Source organism: Oncorhynchus mykiss, chromosome 7 (genome assembly GCF_057628025.1).
Source record: "Oncorhynchus mykiss isolate SJ-2025 chromosome 7, ASM5762802v1, whole genome shotgun sequence".
Classification (NCBI taxonomy): Eukaryota; Metazoa; Chordata; class Actinopteri; order Salmoniformes; family Salmonidae; genus Oncorhynchus; species Oncorhynchus mykiss.
The window spans coordinates 61,326,299-61,352,500 of NC_143028.1; the positions used below are offsets into that span (position 1 = coordinate 61,326,299).

At 42.7% G+C, this 26,202-nt stretch overlaps 1 protein-coding gene across 14 annotated transcripts in view; it reads left to right on the forward strand.

Moving 5' to 3' along the window:
- The window catches only part of LOC110529005 (CUGBP Elav-like family member 4), a 116,392-nt gene that overhangs the window by 71,389 nt on the left and 18,801 nt on the right, over nt 1-26,202 (forward strand). For all 14 annotated transcript variants that reach the window (XM_036983885.2, XM_090241592.1, XM_090241596.1 and 11 more), the window contains exon 3: nt 18,411-18,459. In XM_036983885.2, coding sequence (XP_036839780.1) covers nt 18,411-18,459 — 49 coding nt within the window. The remainder of the gene's footprint in view (nt 1-18,410; nt 18,460-26,202) is intronic.

Consider the following 26,202-nt stretch of genomic DNA (forward strand, 5'->3'; position numbering starts at 1 on the left):
TTCCAACTTTGTGGCAACAGCTTGGGGAAGGCCCTTTGTTTTGTTGTTTTGAATTTTACCCCGTTTTCTCCCCAATTTCGTGGTATCCAATTGTTTTAGTAGCTACTATCTTGTCTCATCGCTGCAACTCCCGTACGGGCTCCGTAGAGATGAAGGTTAAGTTATGCCTCCTCCGATACACAACACAACCAAGCCGCACTGCTTCTTAACACAGCGCACATCCAACCCGGAAGCCAGCCGCACCAATGTGTCGGAGGAAACACCGTGCACCTGGCAACCTTGGTTAGCGCGCACTGCGCCCGACCCGCCACAGGAGTCACTGGTGCGCGATGAGACAAGGATCTCCCTACCGGCCAACCCCTCCCTAACCCGGACGATGCTAGACCAATTGTGCGTCGCCCCACGGACCTCCCGGTTGCGGCCGGTTACGACAGAGCCTGGAGAAGGCCCTTTTCTGTTTCAGCATGACAATGCCCCCGTGCACAAAGCGAGGTCCCTACAGAAATGGTTTGTCGAGATCAGTGTGGAATAATTTGACTGCCTTGCAAAGAGCCTTGAGGTCAAACCACATCGAACACCTTTGGGATGAATTGGAATGCTGACTGCGAGCCAGGCCTAATCGCCCAACATCAGTGCTAACTAATGCTCTTGTGGCTGAATGGAAGCAAGTCCCTGCAGCAATGTTCCAACATCTAGTGGAAAGCCTTACCAGAAGAGTTGAGGCTGTTATAGCAGCAAAAGGTGACCAACTCCATATTGATGCCCATGATTTTGGAATGAGATGTTTGATGAGCAGGTGTCCACACTTTTGGTTATGTAGTGTACCAACGTCAGCGATCGTCAATTACATATCTTATGTAATGAGTGGGTTCAAGCAAGGTACCTAGATAAATAGCATATACTATTATATTATATATGTATTATCAGATGCTTTTATACCAAGCGACTTGACAGTCATGCATGCATACATTTTACGTAGATCCATGACTACATGGAACTGTATTCCACGTCAAGTAACTCAAGCAAGCATTCAAATCCAATTTAAAAACAGAAACTACACCTTATGGAACAGCGCAGCCTGTAAAGAGATGCAAACACAGGCACATGCACATTGTAATGTTGTAATATTGGCAGCAGCTAATGGGTATCCTCAATAAATACAAATGCCAGGATAGTGGGAATCGAACACACTATCCTGGCAAGCACCATGATCTACCAACTGAGCTATAGAGAAACAGATAGGATCATTTAGTTAAGTTTTGAGTTGTATAGTTCAACCATAGTAATAATGTTTAATTAGCTACTTTTACACTCTTGTTTTTTCAGGAGATTTGAAGTGGGTGTCCTCAAGTGGACCTTGCTAGTCTTGCAGCATTTTAGAGCATTGTGATTTGAATCAGTGAAATTTGGCTGGTGTTAACGTAATCAGAGGTCCTCTAATTTGTAAGAGAGTTGGCTGGTGTTAGCGTCGCACCATGCCAAGACCCAATCAGACGGTCTCCTTAACCCCCAGAGGAGATGAAAAGACTAAAGTCAGTCGCTTAGCTTAAACACCTCCACTATTTTGTGACCAAACTGATCTGGAGTCAGTCATTCAGCACGCCGAACATCTCCATTACACTGGAACACCTTTACTCCACTGATTTCGTTATAAATGGCACCCTATTCCCTATATAGTGCACTACATCTTACCAGAGCCCTGGACACCCCTGAAGTCAGTTGCTTAGACTGGTTAACCTTTTACAACTGCACTTCTTTCTGCTCATTGTTGAACTGCATTTGAATGTTAAACGCATGACATGTCTGATGTGAAATAGACAACTATAACCTTTCTCATTACCATTGTTGGTGTTAGCATTCTCCCACCTCCCTTGACCCCCTCCCCAGGATTAGGGGTCCTTCAGTGCCCCATGAGAGATAAATAGAGCTCAGTTCCTGGGTGTGCTGTTGCAGGTGACTGGCAGGCTTCCGACAGGTCCCCTGCTTTATTTGATTCGGCCTGGCTCACCCTGGGTCTGTAATTTCATTTGCCTGTTGCTGTGTGTTTAAGAATAGCGTTCGGTCCCCGCTGCCCTCCCCTCCTGATTCCGCTGCCTCTGGGAGAGCGTGCGGGATAACAAGTCGTCATGACAACCAGGGTTGCATGGAAGGCCCACTCCACCTCTCACTGACTTTGCAATTTCTGTCCTGGTGGATTTCTCTTTTCGCTCAGTGATTATTTCTGTCTGCGATTCAATATTGTTTTGTTTCTCGTACATGTGCACCTCCCCCTCTAAAAGGGACAAAGCTGTACCAAATGTTACATGTGTTGAGTCGCCGAGGGAGGGAGAGATGAAGTGCTTTCAAATGGGACTCGTATTTCACTCCCTTTATAATTTATGGAGGCACTGGGTTGAGGATAGTGTGGTAACATGGGATATACTGGTATGAATCATAATCAACCTAGGGGATAAATCAATGACTTCAACATGTTTTGGTTGTGTCGAGAGCAGATTCTCATCGTGGGTTTGATGTTGTCACAGTATCTTAAGGATCACAGATAAACACATCTCAGGTCTTGTTGGAGGTCATATACACTTTGTTCTAATGTTCAAGGCCTTGTCAATGCTTCCGTGTGGTGTGTTAGGTCTGCATTTCCATTTTGTCTTAGACAGTGCTTTGATTGCTGTGGGTTTGTTGAGAACGTTTCTAACGTACGATCCGAAAAGGTGCTACCTCTTTGAGTTTGTATTGCACTGCAGTATACTCGGTCATATGAGACATCGGTTTGTATTGTAGGATATGATGATATAGTTTTGATCTTGCAATTGGAGCCGCCTTGGAGTATATCTTAAACTACAACATGTCTGCTAATCACAAAGTACAGCTGCCCCCACCCCTGCCATCAATGGTGGGACAGGAGGTCTGGCACCCTACGCAACCTCCTTTTAAGACGCTTATAAATCTCACCTTGCAGATAGGTCAAGATTTTGGCCAAGTTCATAAATCTAGGGGAGTCAACTGGGAGATGGACCTTCCCTCATCTTCCACCGCCTTCACATCCCCCGGCTTCCCTACCCCAGCGTTGCCTTGCCTTGCCTTGCCTTGCCTTCCCAATCCCCACTACAGTCTCAAGTCCCATGAGCCTGTACAGCGGGCATGGCTAGAGAGCAAGAGAGAGAGAGGTTTGTGGGTGTAACAGGCATTCGATAAATCAATATGTTTTGCGCCACTAAGCCAGGGTGAACTCACACTCTCTCCCACATACACTTAACACAGTCCCACACAACCACCACCCACACACTGTGGCCCGGGACAGTGTGGCCCCTGTCAAAATACATGTTGTTGTTTTAGGGCTTCTCTTTTCATTCTATTACCCATTTTGGATCATTAAGCCATTGATTTTTGTTTCACTGGGTAAGTCGTGTGCGGGACCCCCAGGGAGAGAGATGGAAAAACCCATCTGAGAAGCAGCCCCAGCAGGACATTCTCTGAGTCTGACAGGCCAGTCCCATGGGCCATCAAAGGCTTCTTCTCTACCAGGATGAAGAGACTGGGAATATGTCCATAATGGCACCATATTCCCTATGTAGTGCACTACTTCTGACCAACGTCCTATGAAAAAGAGAAATCCAGAGAAAATGTTCCGTTGGCCTTAAGCCAGATACATGGTTAGGTTAGATACTGTATATGGCAAAAAAGATGGACGCACATAATTTAAAGAACCTGACTTGTAACCTACTGTTAGTCATAAGAATAATACAATGCCTGAAAATAAATACAACTACCTTTTATAACCGATTTAAGTTATTCATAGAGTATGAAACAGTAACAGTTGCTCAACAAAAATGTATGCCAAATACTGAGATTAAGTCTGGTTCCCAAATGGCACTTTGGTCCATATAGTGCACCTCTTTTGACAAAAATAGTGCACGTGTAACCGATGTGAAATGGCTAGCTAGTTAGCGGTGGTGCGCGCTAACAGCGTTTCAAACGGTGAGTCACTCTCTCTGAGACCTTGAAGCAGTGGTTCCCATTGCTCTGCAAGGGCCATGGCTTTTGTGGCGGGATGGGTAATGATGCTTCGAGGGTGGCTGTTGTTGATGTGTGCAGAGGATCCCTGGTTCGGGGCGAGGAGAGGGAAGGAAGCTATGCTGTTACACACGGTAAAGGTGTGTCATTTGGGATGCAGGCAATGCGTTATTATTCTAGGAGAAGTTATACTACGTCCTCCTAAAGCACCTTACGATAGAGAATCTTCACACTGGACATCAGCTGTGTAAGTAATCCTCACACTGGGCATCAACAATGTAAGTAATCCTCACACTGGGCATCAGCTATGTAAGTAATCCTCACACTGGGTATCAGCTATGTAAGTAATCCTCACACTGGGTATCAGCTATGTAAGTAATCCTCACACTGGGTATCAGCTATGTAAGTAATCCTCACACTGGGCATCAGCTATGTAAGTAATCCTCACACTGGGTATCAGCTATGTAAGTAATCCTCACACTGGGTATCAGCTATGTAAGTAATCCTCACACTGGGCATCAGGTATGTAAATAATCCTCACACTGGGTATCAGCTATGTAAGTAATCCTCACACTGGGTATCAGCTCTGTAAGTAATCCTCACACTGGGCACCAGCTATGTAAGTAATCCTCACACTGGGCACCAGCTATGTAAGTAATCCTGACACTCACACTGATTACTTACAGCTATGTAAGTAATCCTCACACTGGGCATCAGCTATGTAAGTAATCCTCACACTGGGTATCAGCTATGTAAGTAATCCTCACACTGGGCACCAGCTATGTAAGTAATCCTCACACTGGGCATCAGCTATGTAAGTAATCCTCACACTGGGCATCAGCTGTGTAAGTAATCCTCACACTGGGTATCAGCTATGTAAGTAATCCTGACACTGGGCATCAGCTATGTAAGTAATCCTCACACTGGGCATCAGCTATGTAAGTAATCCTCACACTGGTTATCAGCTATGTAAGTAATCCTCACACTGGGTATCAGCTATGTAAGTAATCCTCACACTGGGCATCAGCTATGTAAGTAATCCTCGCACTGGGCATCAGCTATGTAAGTAATCCTCACACTGGGTATCAGCTATGTAAGTAATCCTGACACTCACACTGATTACTTACAGCTATGTAAGTAATCCTCACACTGGGCATCAGCTATGTAAGTAATCCTCACACTGGGCATCAGCTATGTAAGTAATCCTCACACTGGGTATCAGCTATGTAAGTAATCCTCACACTGGGCATCAGCTATGTAAGTAATCCTCACACTGGGCATCAGCTATGTAAGTAATCCTCACACTGGGTATCAGCTATGTAAGTAATCCTGACACTCACACTGATTACTTACAGCTATGTAAGTAATCCTCACACTGGGTATCAGCTATGTAAGTAATCCTGACACTCACACTGATTACTTACAGCTATGTAAGTAATCCTCACACTGGGCATCAGCTATGTAAGTAATCCTCACACTGGGTATCAGCTATGTAAGTAATCCTCACACTGGGTATCAGCTATGTAAGTAATCCTCACACTGGGTATCAGCTATGTAAGTAATCCTCACACTGGGCACCAGCTATGTAAGTAATCCTCACACTGGGCATCAGCTATGTAAGTAATCCTCACACTGGGTATCAGCTATGTAAGTAATCCTCACACTGGGCACCAGCTATGTAAGTAATCCTCACACTGGGCACCAGCTATGTAAGTAATCCTGACACTCACACTGATTACTTACAGCTATGTAAGTAATCCTCACACTGGGTATCAGCTATGTAAGTAATCCTCACACTGGGTATCAGCTATGTAAGTAATCCTGACACTGGGCATCAGCTATGTAAGTAATCCTCACACTGGGCATCAGCTATGTAAGTAATCCTCACACTGGGCATCAGCTATGTAAGTAATCCTGACACTCACACTGATTACTTACAGCTATGTAAGTAATCCTCACACTGGGTATCAGCTATGTAAGTAATCCTGACACTCACACTGATTACTTACAGCTATGTAAGTAATCCTCACACTGGGCATCAGCTATGTAAGTAATCCTGACACTCACACTAATTACTTACAGCTATGTAAGTAATCCTCACACTGGGTATCAGCTATGTAAGTAATCCTCACACTGGGTATCAGCTATGTAAGTAATCCTCACACTGGGTATCAGCTATGTAAGTAATCCTCACACTGGGTATCAGCTATGTAAGTAATCCTCACACTGGGTATCAGCTATGTAAGTAATCCTCACACTGGGTATCAGCTATGTAAGTAATCCTCACACTGGGTATCAGCTATGTAAGTAATCCTCACACTGGGCATCAGCTATGTAAGTAATCCTCACACTGGGCACCAGCTATGTAAGTCAAATCAACTCAAATCGCATTGGTTACATACACATGGTTAGCAGATGTTATTGCAAGTGTAATGAAATGCTTGTGCTTCTAGTTCTGACCGGGCAGCAATATCTAACATGTAATCTAACAATTCCACAACAACTACCGAATACACACAAATCTAAGTAATCCTCACACTGGGCACCAGCTATGTACAGTTGAAGTCGGAAGTTTACATACACCTTAGCCAAATACATTTAAACTCAGTTTTTCACAATTCCTGACATTTAATCCTAGTAAAAATTCCCTGTTTTAGGTCAGTTAGGATCACCACTTTCTTTTAAGAATGTGAAATGTCAGAATAATAGTAGAGAATGATTTGTTTAAAATTGTATTTCTTTCATCATATTCAAATCAAATCAAAGTCTATTTGTTACGTGCGCTGAATACAACCTTACAGGGAAATGCTTACTTACAGGCTCTAACCAATAGTGCAAAAAAGGTATTAGGTGAGTAATAGGTAGGTAAAGACATAAAACAACAGTAAAAAGACAGGCTATATACTGTACAGCAGCGTGGCTATAAAAGTAGCGAGGCTACATACAGACACCGGTTAGTCAGGCTGATTGAGGTAGTATGTACATGTAGATATGGTTAAAGTGACAATGCATATATGATGAACAGAGAGTGGCAGTAGCGTAAAAGAGGGGTTTGCGGGTGGTGGGTGGGACACAATGCAGATAGACCGGTTAGCCAATGTGCGGGGGCACTGGTTGGTCGGCCTAGTTGAGGTGGTATGTACATGAATGTATAGTTAATGTGACTATGCATATATGATAAACAGAGTAGCAGCAGCGTAAAAAGAGGGTTTGGAGGGGGGAACACAATGCGGGGGGGCACACAATTCCCAGTGGGTCTTTTTACATACAGTTTACATACACTCAATTATTATTAATTATATTAATTATATTATTAACTTCAAACGTTTCGAGTAGCCTTCCACAAGCTTCCCACAATAAGTTGGGTGAAATTTGGCCCATTCCTCCTGACAGAGCTGGTGTAACTGAGTCAGGTTTGTAGGCCTCCTTGCTCGCACACGCTTTTTCAGTTCTGCCCACAAATTTTCTATAGGATTGAGGTGAGTGCTTTGTGATGGCCGCTGCAATACCTTGACTTTGTTGTCCTTAAGCCATTTTGCCACAACTTTGGAATTATGCTTGGGGTCATTGTCCATTTGGAAGACCCATTTCCAACCAAGCTTTAACTTCCTGACTGATCTGACCTGTCTTGAGATGTTGCTTCAATATATCCACATCATTTTTATTCCTCATGATGCCATCTACTTTTTGAAGAGCACCATTCCCTCCTGCAGCAAATCACACCCCCACAACATGATGCTGCTACCCTCGTGCTTCACGGTTTGGGATGGTGTTCTTCGGCTTGCAAGCCTCCCCCTTTTTCCTCCAAACATTACACTGGTCATTATGGCCAAACAGTTCTATTTTTGTTTCATCAGACCAGAGGACATTTCTCCAAAAAGTACGATCTTTGTCCCCATGTGCAGATGCAAAACTGAGGGGGCTTTCAGGTTATGTCGATAAAGTACTCGTTTTACTGTGGATATAGATACATTTGTAACAGTTTCCTCCAGCATCCTCACAAGGTCCTTTGCTGTTCTTCTGGGATTGATTTGCCCTTTTCGCACCAAAGTACCTTCATCTCTAGGCGACAGAACGCGTCTCCTTCCTGAGCGGTATGACGGCTGCGTGGTCCCATGGTGTTTATACTTGCGTACTATTGTTTGTACAGATGAACGTAGTACCTTCAGTCATTTGGAAATTGCTCCCAAGGATGAACCAGACTTGTGGAGGTCAACAATTTATTTTTTCCTGAGCTCTTTCTTCTTTCTTTTCTTTTGATTCATTCATGATGTCAAGCAAATAGGCACTGAGTTTGAAGGTAGGCCTTGAAATGTATCCCCAGGTACACCTCCAATTGATTAAAATTATGTCAAATGTAAGTAATTCTCACACGGGGTACCAAACAATGGAGATTGTGATTATTTTGTTATATTTTCTCTAGTCTTACAGTATAACCATCTTGAGCAGAAAATAATGTTTATCTGACTTTTCTATGTATTTGTTAGCATTTACAATGGAATTAAGTCGATAGTTCAGTTAAGGGAATGCAAGAATGTCTAACATATTGGAATTAGTAGTATACTTCAGAGTGAGAGAAGGTTTGACCTTTGACTTTTCCCAGGGTTCATTATAAATGCACCGGATCGGACCAATCCTGGAGCTTTGCATTCTGATAACGTTCCCTCCCTCTGTAGACATGCTAGACGTTGTAGAGATATTGACGGATGCAATTTAAGGGTCCTATGAGCCTTGGTAAAAGGTAGTGCACTATATAGAGAAAGGGGTTCTATTTTGGACACAGACTAAGATACTTTTCTCCCTTTCCTTTCCTTTCTTTGGCAGGCCTCGCCAAGTCCTCCGAAGGTGTCCACAAACGAAGTCCAAGTCAATTTAGTAAATTAAGATGCAGGGAGGGAAGTGGTGGTGGGCCTGCTAACGTTACATCCTACCTTGGGGGGGACAGACATATTTCAGCTTTGTTCAAAGGGCAAATTAGGAGCTGCCGGTTTAATTTCAGCGGTGCCAGCGTCCTCCTCTGTCTCTTTTCTTTCTCATTCTCTGTCTCAGGTATTGCATTTGGAATGATTGAAGTTTTAAAATGATTCTAATCATTCTTATGTGGGACTGAGAAGACAGTGGTGTGCTGCTCATTAAGGAGCCCTGTTGTTAGAGGGGTGAATAGCTGAAGCAGTGGAATTGAATAAAGGCAGGAATGTGGGAAGTGGAAAAAGAGCAGATGAGAGATAGAGAAGTGTGATTGACAGATGCACTTGTCTGTCCTTGACACTTTCCAAGGGTGGAGGACCTTTTCTAAGGGAACAACAAAGTTCCACACTCTTAAAGAGAGTCTCTGTGAGTTGCTTTCAACACAGACTAAATTACAGTGATTCAATTGCAAAAGTATTATGGTAATGAGAGTGTTTGATGTGTGGGAGAGGGAAATTTCTCACCTATAGTTATCCTCTGAAGTTTGAGCGGATGGTGATGGCTTACTGAAAGAATCACTGTTGTTTCTTAGTCAAAGCATTACAGGCAGATTTGTCAGTATGACACTCCCCTCCTCCTCCATGCTCTGTATTAAATCAGCCAGGGAGAGAGAAGGGTGAGAGCAGTCATGAGTCTGTGTCTGGGCTGTCTGTGTGCAGGTGTTTGTGTATGTCTCAGGATGCTTGGTTTTAGTGAGGAGTTTGAGAAGTGTATTATCATGTGTGTCTGATCTCTTTGTTGCATACTGTTGCGTGTGTGCACGCACTTAATCATGACTGTGTGCATGTGTGTATCCATGCATAATTGTGTTTACTCCAGCCAGAGAGAAGGAAGTTCCCTGCTATAGAGATTACTTACAGCCGTAAATTGTCCCTACGGTCCTAGGCCTCAGATCTGCCCTCCCTTTCTGAAAGTAACACTTCAGCATTCTGTCTCCAGGACTGGAGGAGGGGGGGGGGGGGGGGGGGGGAGAGAGAAGGAGACGGAGAGGGAGAAAGAAAAAGAGCGAGAGAGAGCAAAGAGGAGAGGGAGAGAAAGATAAGTCAGTCTAAATTATAGAACTATGCATCCCCCCCACTCTCCAAAGGTGCCAATGGTCCAGGGTCAGGGAGTTAAGAGAGAGATGGAGGTTGAACATTACATAACTCTTGCAGGCGTTACTCTGTCATTCTTGACATGGATGGCACCTTATTGGTAGATTAAGTTTATATATTGCCTGTGAGACAGTGGATGCACATTGATAATTCAAATGGAACTGTTAACAGGCATTACCCAGGGATTGTGGTGAATAACTCGGCATCCAGGATTCCAAAAACCTGTTAAAATACCTGTTTTGCTATTATATATCTTTAAATGTTGATCATTTAGCAGACTCTCTTATCCAGAGTGACTTACTGGAACAATTAGGGTTAAGTGCCTTGCTCAAGGACACATAAACCGATTTTTCACCTATTCGGCTTTGAACCACTGACCTTTCGGTTACTGGCCCAATGCTCTAAACCTCTAGGCTTCCTGCCGCCCACACACTACAACCCCGACACACAGTTGTCTCTCTCTCTGTCTCTGGATGTTAGAGTGAGCGAATGGAGGGTGTGGTACTGGACTGTCAGTCACCATGCCCTTGTACTGCTCCTCACACTACCACAGAGAGGAGACAGGAGAGAAAGAGAGAGGATGTGTATGTGCTTGTGTGTTTGTGAGAGAGAGCGAGAGACTGAGAAAATGTGAAGTGTTGGTGTGTGTGTGTGTGTGCAGGGAATGCTTTGGATGACAACACAATACAGAAATACCCAAATTAACTAAAGCCCACTCTCTCTACCTCAGTGACCACTAGACAGAGGAAAAAGAGAGATTTTGCCAAGTTCCAAATCTGACAGCTTTTGAACTTGTTTTTCATTTCTTATTCATTAGATAAGTAAAAGCAAATCCAGTGATGGCACGCTGCTGCTGCTGTAGCTTGATTTATGTCCACTTCTGGGGAAAGAAAGGAGAATTTATGGCTTTCTCGTGTCACCTAATCTACGCTGCAAAGCCTATGCATTCTGTTGCAGTGGGTTTAGAAAGAGGCTAAGGAAATACTCAACACCCTCTCCCTCTCTTTCTCTCTCTCTCACACACAGGCACACGTGCACATAAACACCTCTTTTTGCCCTTAACCTTTTGCCCACCAATTTCCCTTCTGTCTTATTCTCTGTCTGCTCTCCTTCTCCCTCCTTCTTCTCCCCCTCCCTGTCCTCCTCCCTGTCCTCCTCCCTCTTCTCCTCCCTCTCCTCCTCCTCCTCCTCCTCCTCCCTCTCCTCCTCCTCTCCCTCCTCCCTTTCTTCCTCTCCTCCTGCTTCTCCCTTCTTACTCCCTCTCCTTCTTCTCCTCCCTCTCCCTCTCCTCCCTGTCCTCCTTCCTCTCCTCCTACCTCTCCCTCTCATCCTCCCTCTCCTTCTTCTCCTCTCTCGCCTTCTCTCCCTCTCCTTCTCCTTCCTCACCTTCTCTTCCTCCCTCTACTCATCCTCCCTCTCCTCTCCTTCTCCTCCTCACCCCCTCATCTCCCTGTCCTCCCTCTCTCTCTCCTCCCTTCCTTCCCCATCTTCCCTTCCTTCCTTCTCCTCCTCCTCCTCCCTCTCCTCCTCCTCCTCCTCCCTCTCCTCCTCCTCTCCTTCCTCCCTTTCTTCCTCTCGTCCTGCTTCTCCCTTCTTACTCCCTCTCCTTCTTCTCCTCCCTCTTCCTCTCCTCCCTGTCCTCCTTCCTCTCCTCCTACCTCTCCTCTCCTCCTCCCTCTCCCTCTCCTCCTTCTCCTCCTCCCTTCCTTCCTTCTCCTCCTTCCTTCTCCTCCCTTCCTTCCTTCTCCTCCTCCCTCTCCTTCCTTCTCCTCCTCCCTCTCCTTCCTTCTCCTCCTCCCTCTCCTTCCTTCTCCTCTTCCCTCTCCTTCATTCTCCTCCTCCCTCTCCTTCCTTCTCCTCCTCCCTCTCCTTCTTCTCCTCACCTCCTCCCTCTCCTTCTTCTCCTCTCCTCCTCCTTCTTCTCCTCTCCTCCTCCCTCTTCTTCTTCTCCCACTCCACCACCTTCTGCCTTTCTTATATAGACCCTCTCTTTTTATAGTGTCTCCTATAATCACCATGTAAACGTCAGAGGCTGTTGATTGCCTGCATACTGTATGTCTAATTATATAGCGATCAGTGTGTGTGTTCATGTGCCTGTGTTTCATCAGATCATGTATTACATACGAGATATCAACAGCTTGCATAAAAGCAATCCATGCGTGTTGCAGAGTTATTCTCAACAAACAACACATCTGTACGTTCTATTATTATCTAACTGTAATATGATACTGGTTGCATTTCAAATGTGTTTGAAGGCTAAATGAACTGCTGTTGTCACAAACTCTGATGCATTTTTTTGTCAGACAGACAAAATGAAAGGCAAATGTACTGTATATTTAAAATATGTATATTTTGTATGTATATTTATTTGAATGGTCCCCTGTAAATGGTCTCTAGTTGCTTAAGCTATCGACAAACTGTAACTTGACAAGAAAGAGAGAAGACATGAACAGGACAAGAGATTGAGATAGATTGGTGTGAAACAGTTGAAAGAAAGGATGTGGGAAGAGGAGTGAAGCTCTAGTCTGTAGCCTGCTGAACACATAGCTGATGGAGACAAAGCGAAATCAGCCACAGAAGACGTGATTGCTTGAGATTTTCCCAGTCTTTTTTTCTGCCTAGCATTTAAAACTGCTTGTGCCTTGACACCCAGTATTATTTCATGTGAGTCCTTTTAAGATGAATGTATTCTAGAAAGAGGGAAGGACTGTCAAGGAAATTAATTGTGAAGGATTGCAGGCTGTGAACTCTAAATAATTTAAACATACAATGCAGATGTTTTTATCTCAATATCAAATAATTTATTGATAAAAATTAAGTAACTTACTGTGATTGTTTTCAATTAAAATAGTCAAAAATAAACTAAATAGCTTCTTAGCAAAGATAATCATTTAGCTAGGACTGTCTGATGAAAACTGTAAACTAGCTGTTATTGGCAGAGAGGTTTTGAAACTCTTTCTTATTGGTCTGTTAACAAATTTACCACATGGTGATGTCAACAGGCAGGTCAAAACTCCATCCCACCATAACAGCCTGGAATTTTAGGCGGTCTTTTCAAACAGCTCTTTCACTGAAAGGGCATTATCATCATTTGCACAATTTCACAGTATTATCCCAACCTGTGGAAATATATATAAAACACAGGAAAATAAGGTTTTGACAGCACTGGGCCTTTAAGAAAAAGAAAATGACCATGGGTCTTTTTTTAAAATTGATCAGGCGGAAAACCGAATGCTAAAAATCTTAATTATAAAGTGTGTGTGTGTGTGTGTGTGTGTGTGTGTGTGTGTGTGTGTGTGTGTGTGTGTGTGTGTGTGTGTGTGTGTGTGTGTGTGTGTGTGTGTGTGTGTGTGTGTGTGTGTGTGTGTGTGTGTGTGTGTGTGTGTGTGTGTGTGTGTGTGTGTGTGTGTACCCTGAACAGCACGGCTTCTTATCAGTGATGCAGCGTCTGACCATATCACAGTTAGAGTAGCCGACTGGCTGCAGGAGTCGCCAAGAGAAGCACAGATTGTGCCAATTCATAATTCATCTTGATGGTTTTTTATTTAGCATTTGTTTTGCTTCCTCCCATGTGACTGACTTGCTACTCAATACATGGCCAAACAACTAGGTCTTGAAGAATTGTTCTCTCCTCTCCCATATGTATGAGACGTGAAAGAAAAGGACTTGTCCTGTCTTACTATAGTGAGGAGGGGTGTGAGAGGAAGGGAGAATTGTTAACACTTTACTTTACAATCCTGGCACAGATAGTAGTTAGAAAACAACAGTAACAATTGATACTTTCTGGCTGTATTTATTTATTTCTTAGTCAATTCAATTGGTAAATTGTCACCACAGTGTGTGTGGTATCTGTGAGGTTTGGAATTAAACAGAGCAAAAATACATTTTTTTTTTGATGGCCAATACAATTGTATGTTATGTTAAAGTATCAAATAGTAGTTATAACATTATGCAACACTATGCAATTTCTAAGTAAACACCAGTTAAATTGAAGACTGTAACAAAAGACTACTGCTACTATCTGAGGAAGGAATATGAAAGTAAAGCAAGTCTCATTCTCACTAAGAATTTCAAGCAGTGCTCTCTCATTTTGTTGAGGAAATGACCTCTCCTCCAGTGTTAGACTTTCTCCTCAATGTGATTCACTTTTATCTTATTGCTATGATTAAAACACAGTTGTCTGTGTGTCAGTGGAGGCTCCTCAGAAAAGGAAGGGGAGGACCATCCTACAGTGAATAAAAACAAATAAAAAGTTAACATTTTTAGATAAAACTATACTAAATACCTGATTAAAAAACACTGTTTTGCAATGAATTCTGATCATGAATGCTGATCGTGAAACAGCAGAGGGAGCACGCCCCTATCCACATCGACGGGACCGCAGTGGATAACGTGTTCATCGGCGTAAACATCACTGACAATCTGAAATGGTCCAACCATACAGACAGTGTGGTGAAGACGGCGCAACAGCACCTCTTCAACCTCAGGAGGCCCTAAGACCCTCACAAACTTTTACAGATGCACAATTGAGAGCTTCCTGTCGGGCTGTATCACCGCCTGGTACGGCAACTGCACCGCCTGCAACCGCAGGGCTCTCCAAAGGTTGGTGCGGTCTGCCCAACACATCACCGGGAGCACACTGTCTGCCCTGTAGGACACCTACAGCACCCGATGTCATAGGAAGGCCAAAAAGATCAACAAGTACATCAACCACCTGAGCCACAGCCTGTTCAACAGTCAATCTGACTGTTAAATAGCCATCACTAACAGGCTACCACCCGGTTACTCAACCCTACACCTTAGAGGCTGCTGCCCTATGTACATAGACATGGAATCACTGGCCACTTTAATAATGGAACACTAGTCACTTTAGTAATGTTTACATACTGCTTTACCCATCTTATATGTATTTACTGTATTCTATTCTACCTTATTGTGGTCAATGCCACTCTGACATTGCTCATCCTAATATTTATATATTTCTTAATTCCATTCTTTTACTTTTAGATTTGTGTATTGTTGTGAATTGTTAGATACTACTGCACTGTTGGAGCTAGGAACACAAGCATTTCGTTACACCTGAAATAACATCTGCCAAATACGTGTATGTGACCAATAACGTTTTATTTTAACGTCTACTGTAGCTTCAACAGCCCCCTCTAGGCTAGCACCATGGTGTAGCCAGAGGACAGCTATTTTCCGTCCTCCTCTGGAACATTGACTTCAATACAAAACCTAGGAGGCTCATGGTTCTCACCCCCTTCCAAAGACTTCCAAAGTTATTATGATGACTTCCGGAGGACGTCCTCCAACCTATCAGAGCTCTTGCATTGTGAACTAACATCTTGTCCATCCAATCAAAGTGTCAGTGAATTAATCTATTACTGAAAGCACAAGCTACAGCTAGCTTACACTGTAGTGCATAAAGTAAGCTGAGTAGTTGACTCAAAGAGCGAGAAATACAATAGTTGAAATATTTTGAACAAATTATTTTCTTCAAAACAATAAGGACAAGCAGCTGAGAGAGCTAGCTGTATTTCATTTTTTTTTCTTTTTTTTCTTTTTCTTAGTTTACCTTTCACTTACTTTAAGCTTAATGCAGCTAATTTAGCCTACTCAACAGCCTGACTAAACCAGAGAGGAATGCTTTTTATGTTAGCTGACTAAGGCTATACAACACGGCAACTTTTCCAAGTCAAGGTAAGCTTTCGGTTTTATTAATTTATTGCCATCGGGGCCCTCCGGTGAGACTGCTAAACAGCTTTCTGTACACTGTACTGCGTGATTGTACACATGGATTGCCTTATTGGTACTAACGCGTTAGTTCTAGTTTGTTTACTAACTTTAATATGGTCACAGGTTGTGTAGTGGTTTGGCTCAGAGATTTTTGCACCTGGTCATAGATAGCAAAAGGGAGGAGAGCGCAAATATACAAGAAGCAAAGTAATGATGCAGTGTGTGCCTGTGTGTGTGCGGTGATCACGGATGTATTCATTCCACCGATTCTGTTGCAAAACATTTCTTAAACGGAAGCAAATGGAACAAGGAGGGACCACTCTGAATTTATCCAATAGAAACTTTTGTTTTAGACTAATGTTTACACCCGAGATCAGCTAGATGCAGGTAAGAGTGTACAAGGCGGTATTGAATGTGTCTGTCACCTTGATTACTCTTATTTGTCTTTCAACCTGTGTTATAAACTTTCATTTCTTGGTTAGGTTGTAGCAAAATCCGAGTATCATGTAGCCTTAACCTATCGATGTTACATTGAACGTGTGTGTGATTGTGTGAGAGGAGAGGGAGACTGGGGAGAGCTGGAACGATGTGCCACATAGGGGAAAGGGGGAGAGAAGTGTCTGTGTGTGTGTGCGTGCGCAACACCAGCGGACTGATTGTATCTCATGTGTTCTGCAAGGCCAAACTAACAGAGCTGCTGCAGCACTGGAGCAACAATGGGCTGAGCTCTGTGTGTGTAGCAGGAGGAGGAACATGTTCCTGGGCAAGGTGTTGTTGGTGTGTGTGTGTGTGTGTGTGTGATGACTGAAGCATAGAATTCTCAACTCACAAGAAAACAGTAAGAAGTCTGTTTCTCACTAAGACACCGTGGGTGGATGTGCAAATGTGTATGAGTGCCTGAGTGTATGTTTGTACATGCGTGTGAATGTGGGTGCGTTTAATGGTGCTCCTTTGTGTGAATTTGAGGTGGAGATAGTATTTTCTGTCTCAGGGAAGTGTATAATGGGGAGGTAGAGAGTTGTAGGCTGTTGTGCGTGATGCATAATGTTGCTCAATGCTACCATCTAGCTGTGACTTCTGTTAGTCCCACTTATTTCTCTGTCACTCCTAGCCCTTTTTCTCTCTTTGCTCTCTCTCTCTCGCTGTCTTTCAGTCTCTCCACCACCCTTTCCCAATAGCCCTCTCTCCACACCCCCCTCTCTCTTTCACTCTCTATCTCTCTCAATATCATCAGCCAGAGTGATATAAATAATGCATCAAAACACATTAAAAACATTTACTGGTGATGAATGAGGAGGGAGAATGGGGGACTGGGCCTTAAAAGAAGGAGTGTTATAGTGCATTGGGAGATTTAGCAGACCTGGACCTTTTACACTGAGGAAGAGATGGTAAAAAGACAGTAATATACCAAAGTGTTCCCCTAATATTGTCAGCCTCTAGTAGTTTACTGGTCGTTTACTTTAGAGCAAAACATGGCTTTATTGAGCTCCATCTCATCCAGAGTGCTGCCTAGTCCACTAACCACTGATTTAATTCATTAAGGTGTAGCACTCAGCAGTGTTTTGGTTAGTCTGTACATTGTAAATGCAACAAAGTGGAAGAATTGCAGAACCATGAAGCATACATCCTTTCATACACTACCTGATAACGCACGCACACACACACACACTTCTTTTCCCTATGTGGCACATCGTTCAAGCTCTCCCCAGTCTCCCTCTCCTTCTTGTTCTCACTCCCCCCCTTCTCTGCTTCCCTCTCCCTCCCTCACTCCCTCTCTCCCCTCTCTCTATTACTCCCCCCTTCTCTCCGCTTCCCTCCTGGCAGTGTGGCGATTGGCATTATTAAAAATTGATTGGCTCGAGCATTTTGTGGCTTGCATGTATTACTGAGCCGGAGAGCAGTGGGAAAGCAGCCAGAATTGACAGACAGGCAGTGGAGGAATGGAATGATGACTGTAAAGGAGAAAGGAAATGAGGGGTGAAAAGTAAGAGTGTAAAGGAGGAATGAAATTAGAAGTGCAAAGGAGGAGTGTAAAGGAGGAATAAAATAATGGGTGTAAACTAGGAATGAAATGAGGAATGTAAAGGAGGAGTGTAGGGGGAATGGAAAGAGGAATGGAAAAGGGTGACAAGGCCTTATATGAGAACTGGGTGTCTAGATTAGATGGACAGAGCGACAAGCAGACAGGCAGAAAGTTAGACCTAGTCAGAATTATTCAAATGTACAGGTCTCTGTAATGAGGCCCGGGTGAACTGCAATGTACTTGAACAGAGCTTGCACACATCCTCTCCCTTTCTCTTTCCATCCTTCATCCCTCTCTCTAAATGACTGAACCTGTACTATCAAATCTCAAAGGTTGTCCTTCTCTCCCAACCTACACAATTACATCTCAAAACATATTTACAAGTATTGTTACTTATTTGCCAACGCTGTCAATGACATTTAGGAAATGGTGTGCAGCTTTATTTTCTTGTTAGGTAAGCAATCCTAACATCTCCCTCTCCCTCTCTCTCTCTCTCGTCTGTCTTCTCTTCCTTACTTTCTTTCTTTCTCTTTCCCTCCTACCCTCTCTATTCTCAATCTCTCTCTCTCCCTCTCCAGATGAACAGGCCTATCCAGGTGAAGCCTGCGGACAGCGAGAGTCGAGGAGGTAGTGCTCCACTTCTTTAAACATAGCAGCCGACCGTCCCACATCAGTGGCACCATTACCCCTATCTGGCCTAGACAAGCACACACGCAAATCAGAGGAGGCTGGTGGGAGGAGCTATAGGAGGATGGACTCATTGTAATGGCTGGAATGGAATAAAAGGAACAGTATCAAACACATTAAACATATGTAAACCACATGCTTGACTCTATTCCGTTTCAGACATTACAATGAGCCAGTCCTCCTCCTATAGCTCCTCTCCTCTTCAGATGTTTGTCTTAGTCTTTTTTTTTTCATGCATAACATATTTAGTTGTGAATTAATCATACACAAGTTTGAGAGTTTTGAATAGCATCAGCTAGAGAGAGTGAAGGGGTCAGTCAACTATGGCCTTTTAAAAGTCAATCATTATCTCAGTAACTTTCATTTTCTTCAAAGGACTCACACACAAACACATACGGTACACACACACATGGGCCACTGATTAACCAGTTCAAGATAACATTCTTCCAGTGCAGCGAGAATTTTTGTTTTGGTTTCACACTGTAACATATTTCTGCCTGCAACATAACATGAATAAACATTGTTGTATGAGAGAGAGAGAAAAATAGAGAATGGCGGAGGAGAGGAGAGTGGGAGAAGAAGAGAGAAAAAGTGAGAGTGTGAGGGAACCATTTTTAGAAAGAGAGATAAAGAGGTAGAGCAAATGAGGAGAGCGAGGGAGAAAGAGAGAGAGTTACTGAGGGATTGCATGACTTCCTCCCTGTTTATTCTGGTCCTCTAACTGTGATTGATGGAGCTGGGGAGACAAGAGAGAAACAATCAGTGGATGAGCTGGAGAAGGATTCTTACTTCTCTCCCTCTCTCTTCCTTTACCTCTCTCCGTCCCTCCTGTTTCCCACCTCTCTCCCTCGCTCTTCCTCTCCCTCTCCACCTCCCTTTCCTCTACCTCTACACACCCCCCTGTTTCTCTTAGTGCCTCATTCTCAAATCCAGTCCTTGCTCCCACTGCTAGTTTTCTTTCTTCCCCACTAACCAGGAACTGATTCAGACCTGGGAACACAGGCCTCTCAGTTTAGGCCAATGTAGTGAATGAAGCCCTTATTTAAATGGTGGTGTTACATTAGTGACTGGTTTCCTGAGCACAGATTAAGTCTAGTCCTGGACTAATGCATTCTTTAAATGGAGATTCTCCATTGATAGTTGTTTTTAATCCAGGAGTTTCGTTCATCTGTGTCAGGGAAACTGGCCCTAAGTGAAACTCTCATCATACATTGGTCCCTATTCATTTCATTTCCAGCTGAATATTTCTGTTTGTTGTGTTACAAGTTGTTTCTCGAAGAGAGAAGTGAGAATTAATGGTGCCATCCCATGAGAACTGTGAAGGCTTCGGCCATTAATGAGTTTGTGTGTGTGTGTGCAACTTTTACACCACTACATTCCTAAAAAAATATGTACTTTTTACTCCCATTCATTTTCCCTGAACTAAAAGTACTTCTTACATTTCGAAGGACCAGACAGGACAGCAATATGGTCAAATTCACTACCTACAGTACATGTGTGTGAATTTTCCAACCTACAGTACCAGTCAAAAGTTTGGACACACCTACTCATTCATGGGTTTTTCGTAATTTTTTACAATTGTATACATTGTATAATAATAGTTTAGGCATTACATAATGAAATAACACATATGGAATCATCTAGTTACCAAATAAGTGTTAAACAAATCTAAATATATTTTAAATTTGAGATTCTTCAAAGTAGCCATCCTTTGCCTTGACGACAGTTTTGCACACTCTTGGCATTTTCTCAATCAGCTTCACCTGGAATGCTTTTCGAACAGTCTTGAAGGAGTTCCCACATATGCTGAGCACAAGTTGGCTACTGATCCTTTCCTCTGCGGTCCAACTCATCCCAAACCATCTCAATTGGGTTGAGGTCAGGTGATTGTGGAGGCCAGGTCATCTGATGCAGCACTCCATCACTCTCGTTCTTGGTCAAATAGCCTTTACACAGCCTGGAGGTGTGTTGGGTCATTGTCCTCTTGAAAAACAAATGATTGTCCCACTAAGCGAAAACCAGATGGGATGGCGTATTGCTGGAGAATGCTGTGGTAGCCATGCTGGTTAAGTGTGCCTTGAATTCTCAATAAATCACTGACAATGTCACCAGCAAAGCACCCCCTCACCATCACACCTCCTCCTACATGCTTCATGGTGGGAACCACACATGCGGAGATCATCCATTCACCTACTCTGCGTCTGACAAAGGGATGGTGGTTGGAACCAAAAATCTATAATTTGGATTCATCAGATCAAAGGGCAGATTTCCACTGGTCTAATGTCCATTGCGCGTGTTTCTTGGCCCAAGCAAGTCTATTCTCATTGGTATGGTTTCTTTGCAGCAATTCGACCATGAAGGCTTGATTCACGCAGTCTCCTCTGAACAGTTGCATTTATTTGGGCTGCAATCTGAGATGCAGTTAACTCTAATGAACTTATCCTCTGCAGCAGAGGTAACTTTGGGTCTTCCTTTCTTTTTGCGGTCCTCATGAGAACCAGTTTCATCAAAGCACTTGATGGTTTTTGCGACTGCACTTAAAGAAACTTTCAAAGTTCTTGACATTTTCCAGATTGACTGACCATGTCTTAAAGTAATGATGAACTATCATTTCTATTTATATATTTGAGCTGTTCTTTCCATAATATGGACTTGGTCTTTACCAAATAGGGTTATCTTCTGTATAGCACCCCTACCTTGTCACAACACAACTGATTGTCTCAAACTCATTAAAAAGGAAAGAAATTCCACAAATGAACTTTTAACAAGGCACACCAGTTAATTGAAATGCATTCCAGGTGACTACCTCATGAAGCTGTTTGAGAGAATGCCAAGAGTGTGCAAAGCTGTCATCAAGCGAAGGATGTCTACTTTGAAGAATATTTGTTTAAAGAATATTTGTTTAACACTTTTTTGGTTACTACATGATTCCATATGTGTTATTTCATAGTTTTGATGTCTTCACTAAAAACGAAAAACCCTGAACTGAGTAGATGTGTCCAAACTTTTGACTGGTACTGTAGGTTGACATTTATTGTCATGAATCTTGCCCTGGAGGCAGCTCTGCACAGTGATCACTTACTGGCATATCCACACAGGGCCGGCGGCAGAATTAATCAGTTGAAGGAGCATGTGATTTCTTTAGGCGGGCACGTTTTTTTTCCCAGGACCTACTATAATTGTTTTAATGGATGTTATAGTAAAGACCATAGGTCGGCTCGTGAGTTTGAAGTTTGGGGAAGCTTACCATTTATCCTAGCATTTCTACCGATCTGCGTGCCAGTTATGATTATTTTTATATGATCATTTTAATTTCATTTTAATAAAGTTTTTGTTTCTCAAAATCATTGTCAAGTGGTTAATCATAAAAAGCGGAATTTTAAAGATAAAATTCAACTAATGCTAGAGCACCAGTCTCTGCCATATGGACACATTGATACACCGTGATCCAATGGCAATCAAAGAAATTAGCGCATATAACTTACATCGTCAACTAAGTAAAATACATGGGCCTAACGCCTACAAATAAAAACAGTAGAAAATATCATGATAAAAATTCATGAATTTCTCTACTCCACTTGTCTGCCCCCCTTTCTATCTGTCTTGACTTGAGCTATCGCTAGTGAAGTGCAACATAAGCTACCAAACCAATTGGATCCTGACCAAAGCTGTCACTCGCTAACTTGCAACATTGTATCAACTAGCCTATTCCGGGCCCTCAGTTCACAAACTGGAGACCTGGTGATTATCGAGGCTGGGAAAGTGTTGGAAAGATTTCCCAAAGACTGTGAGGAACTATTATTATTCGCAATGATGTTTAAAAAAACAGTATTTGTTGTATTACTGCGAAGCTCAGCTTATTATTGGTGGACGTGGTGAGGTAAGACAATCAGAAATCAGACATCCCAAGTGGGCACTCCTACATTTGCGCACAGCCTAGGCCTCCAAAGGGTGCTCAGGCGCGCACTCCCTTATTAAAGGGATAGAGAATAGATAAACCATGCTCACATGGATCAGTCCAACAAAAGACAATTAACAAATTGACAAAACTCATAAATGATGGCTATGAAATAATCCAATGCTTGTTTCTCACAAGTGTAGCCGGTTGTGAACTCTGCAAACAATGTTTTACTGTAATTAATACATGCGTTAATGGTACATTTACTAGGCCTACTGGTGACATATGTAATGGGGAATGTATAAAAAATTAACAATCAAAGGCCAAACAATTCACACAATGAATGCGCAATAATTTTCGGGAGACAGCTGAGAGCATTCTGGAAAGATGCTTATCTTTGCCACACATCCCTCCCCTTCTTGTTTCAACATTTTAAAGTATACTCAAGATACATTATCTTCACACATGTTTTAGAAGCCTTTCAATGACAGTCGCAAGTGAATAATCTGCTAGGCCTATTGCCACGCAGACTGCCCAAATTGCAGGCTTACCAATAAAATAGTCATAGGCATATGCACCTGTGATTTGAAACAATCTTCAGCAATTTTTTTTTAAGAAGCTAATGATCCTCTGTGACTAAGTCATGCTCTCTGGTGTAGGATTTATAACGATTTTATTTAGACAGGAGTAATACCGTATCATTTTGGCAAAACATAATTTTACTTAAGGGGAAGGGAAGCCAGCATGGGTTGGCCATGGCTACTTCAGGGGTCCATAGACCATGACAGAACATGTGTGTGTAACCCTAACCTGCCATCTAAGGAGCATGAATGAATCCTATGATTGCTGATTAGAGGTAGAAGTGATAATTCACTTAACCCGGAGTTCTTCAGTGTGGCAGATAGTGTGGTCCAAAAGGGTTACTTTACTAGAATTCTTTAACATACTATGAATGGTCAGTGTCTACCTCAGAGCTGCAGCTCAATTTCTCTCTCTCTCTTTCTTTCTCTCTCTCTCTCACACACACACACACACACACACACACACACACACACACACACACACACACACACACACACACACACGCACACACACACACACACACACACACACACACACACACACACACACACACACACACGCACACACACACACACACACACACACACACACACACACACACACACACACATTGGAGAGACGTGGGTCACTGTTTTCATGAATATATAATCTGGGTCTATAAGTGTTGAACATCCAAAATATTTTCAGAAAATAAAGCTCATGCTCCAAGGAGATAAGATACATTGCATAGTTTATTTACACAAAAAATAATTTAGAAAAAAACACACTGCAATTTAACATACCAGGTATCAAGTAGAATTGGACTTGAACATGTTTTATAATTTTGGTGCACATCAATATTACAAACTTACAGTATCATATTTATGCTCATATATATTATGTTAACTAACAGCAAATACATTTTTTGGAATTGGCCTAATCAAGACCAAATTAAATCTGTGTGACATGATACCCTTTGGATTTATCATTTTAGAATGTCAGTGTACTAGCTATTACATAGTGCAGGTTTTAATCATGACCAGAGGGACCGCCTAAGTGCCAAATTATCCTAGGTAGATTTAAAACAGCATAATTCTGCGGTTCTGGTGAGAACTGGCTAAATGTTTCACAAACTCATCCATGTTGAGGGAGCGTGCCCTCCTTGACTCAACACTGAGAATTCCGAGGTGACTTAACCTGTCATCAACCATTGTTGTCCTAAGGTGGGTTTTAATCCATTTTAAATAGCTCATGGAAGACCTCTTTATAAGGTTCCAGAAACACAACAAAGTCAAGGAGAGTAGATGGACTGTCCCTTCCACTTTTCTCTCCCCTATCAAGAAGCCGCTTGGTTTGATGAACCTCATGTTTGAGGTCCTCTAAATCTGACTCAAATGTCTGAGCAAAGGCAAAAAGAGGCTCCTCATTCAAGAATGTTGTACTCTTTGGGTTGAGAGACTGGACCCCTTGCATTATCTCGCAATTCCTATTTGAAAAATGCCTCGTTGCAGCCCAGCTGTGAGACTCAAGCACCTGATGAAAGATAGCTCTTTGGAAGCTCTCACCATCACTTTGGTCACTATATTTTGTCCTACAGTGCTCATTATCAATGAGTCGTGAAATCTTAAGCTTGTTTTAGGCTGTCTTTTACACACTGTTTGTACACTTATTTCACAGTGCTCTGCAATCTCTTCAACCTCTTTCCATAGTTATCCAAAGTAACCCTCACTTCTGTAGTCCCGTGATGTGTCTGTAAGGGCACCTACAGCCCTTGCTAGGTTAAGAGAGCTCGATTGGAGCATGTCAGAAAGACATTTGGCATCACCAAGCACTTTACCAAAGGTAACCAAAAGCCCTTTGAAATGTAAATCTATCTGAGAAAGAAGGCCCCTTGCCTCCACTGATCTATCACCACTATTTTCAAGTGTGATATCCTGTAGCACTCTCAGAACTGCTGGAAGCCTGTACCTCAGATTACGGCATGCCATGTATCTGCATGCCCATCTTATTATCGTAAGTCTCTGTAGTTCCCTGGGCTGCTGCTGTGGATACAGCTCTTTCTGAACTGCAAGCCACTTGAGATGAACGTACAAAGTTATACAGCTTCTGCAGGAGAGCAAAAAAGTTAACTGCCTCAGGCACTGATTTTACAGCATCGACAAGAACCAAATTCAAACAATGTGCATTACAGTGCACATAAAATGCAAATCTTGCACTGTTTTAAATCTGTGCAGACACACTAGAATGCTTTCCGCTCATGCCCCACAATATTTTTTCAAGGCAATCAATTATCGTTTTTGTGAGACCTGCTGCATCTAAGCTTTCAGCTGACTGAAAGTGTAAAAAGTTTCTGTGGATGGCCCCATTGTAATAGTACCTCACATCTAAAGACGTGTTATTTATTTGTATTTATTTTTTATACACATTTCGCTTATCATGGATAGATTTTGGCGAGAGTGGGCCCTCTCGCTTCGCCTCTTCCTCTCTGCTGGAACAATCTCACCGGAGAAAGCATCCGAGCGAGCAAAACAGAACCCCTCTGTCTTGCTAAATGTAACCCATGTATCTGATGCCGTCTGGACAGAAATAGTATGACATGCCATACTATTTTTGTCCAGACAGAATCAGATACATGGTAGACATAGACACATACTGTTTTTGTCCAGACAGAATCAGATACATGGTAGACATAGACACATACTATTTTGCTCACTCAGAGGCTTTATTTGAAATTGATACGCATCTGTCTGTTTAGCAGGTCTCGGTCAAATAAATGATCAATATTTTATTTTGACGGGCAAGGACGTACGTTAGCCCATAACGTCGACCCTGTAGCCACAGTAATAAAAATCTGATTTTTATAACCCTAACCTTAACCTAACCTTATCCACAATGTTAAACCCATATGCCTAACCCTAACCTTAAATTAAGACCAAAAAGCTGATTTTTACAACACATACAATTTTGACTTTACAGCTAGCCCATCTAGCAAAAAATAGCTTAGTTCTTCCGCCAGTGCAAGATTCATGAGAATAAATGTAAACCTGCTCAATATAATGCATTGTTATCCCTACTGACTCTGATCGGACGGACTCACTAAACACAAAGACTGCGTTTATAAATCATGTCTGAGCCTTGGTGTGTGCCCCTGGCTGTCCGTACATAAAAATACAAGACAATTGTGCCATCTGGTTTATGTAATATAAGGAATATGATGTGTTGCA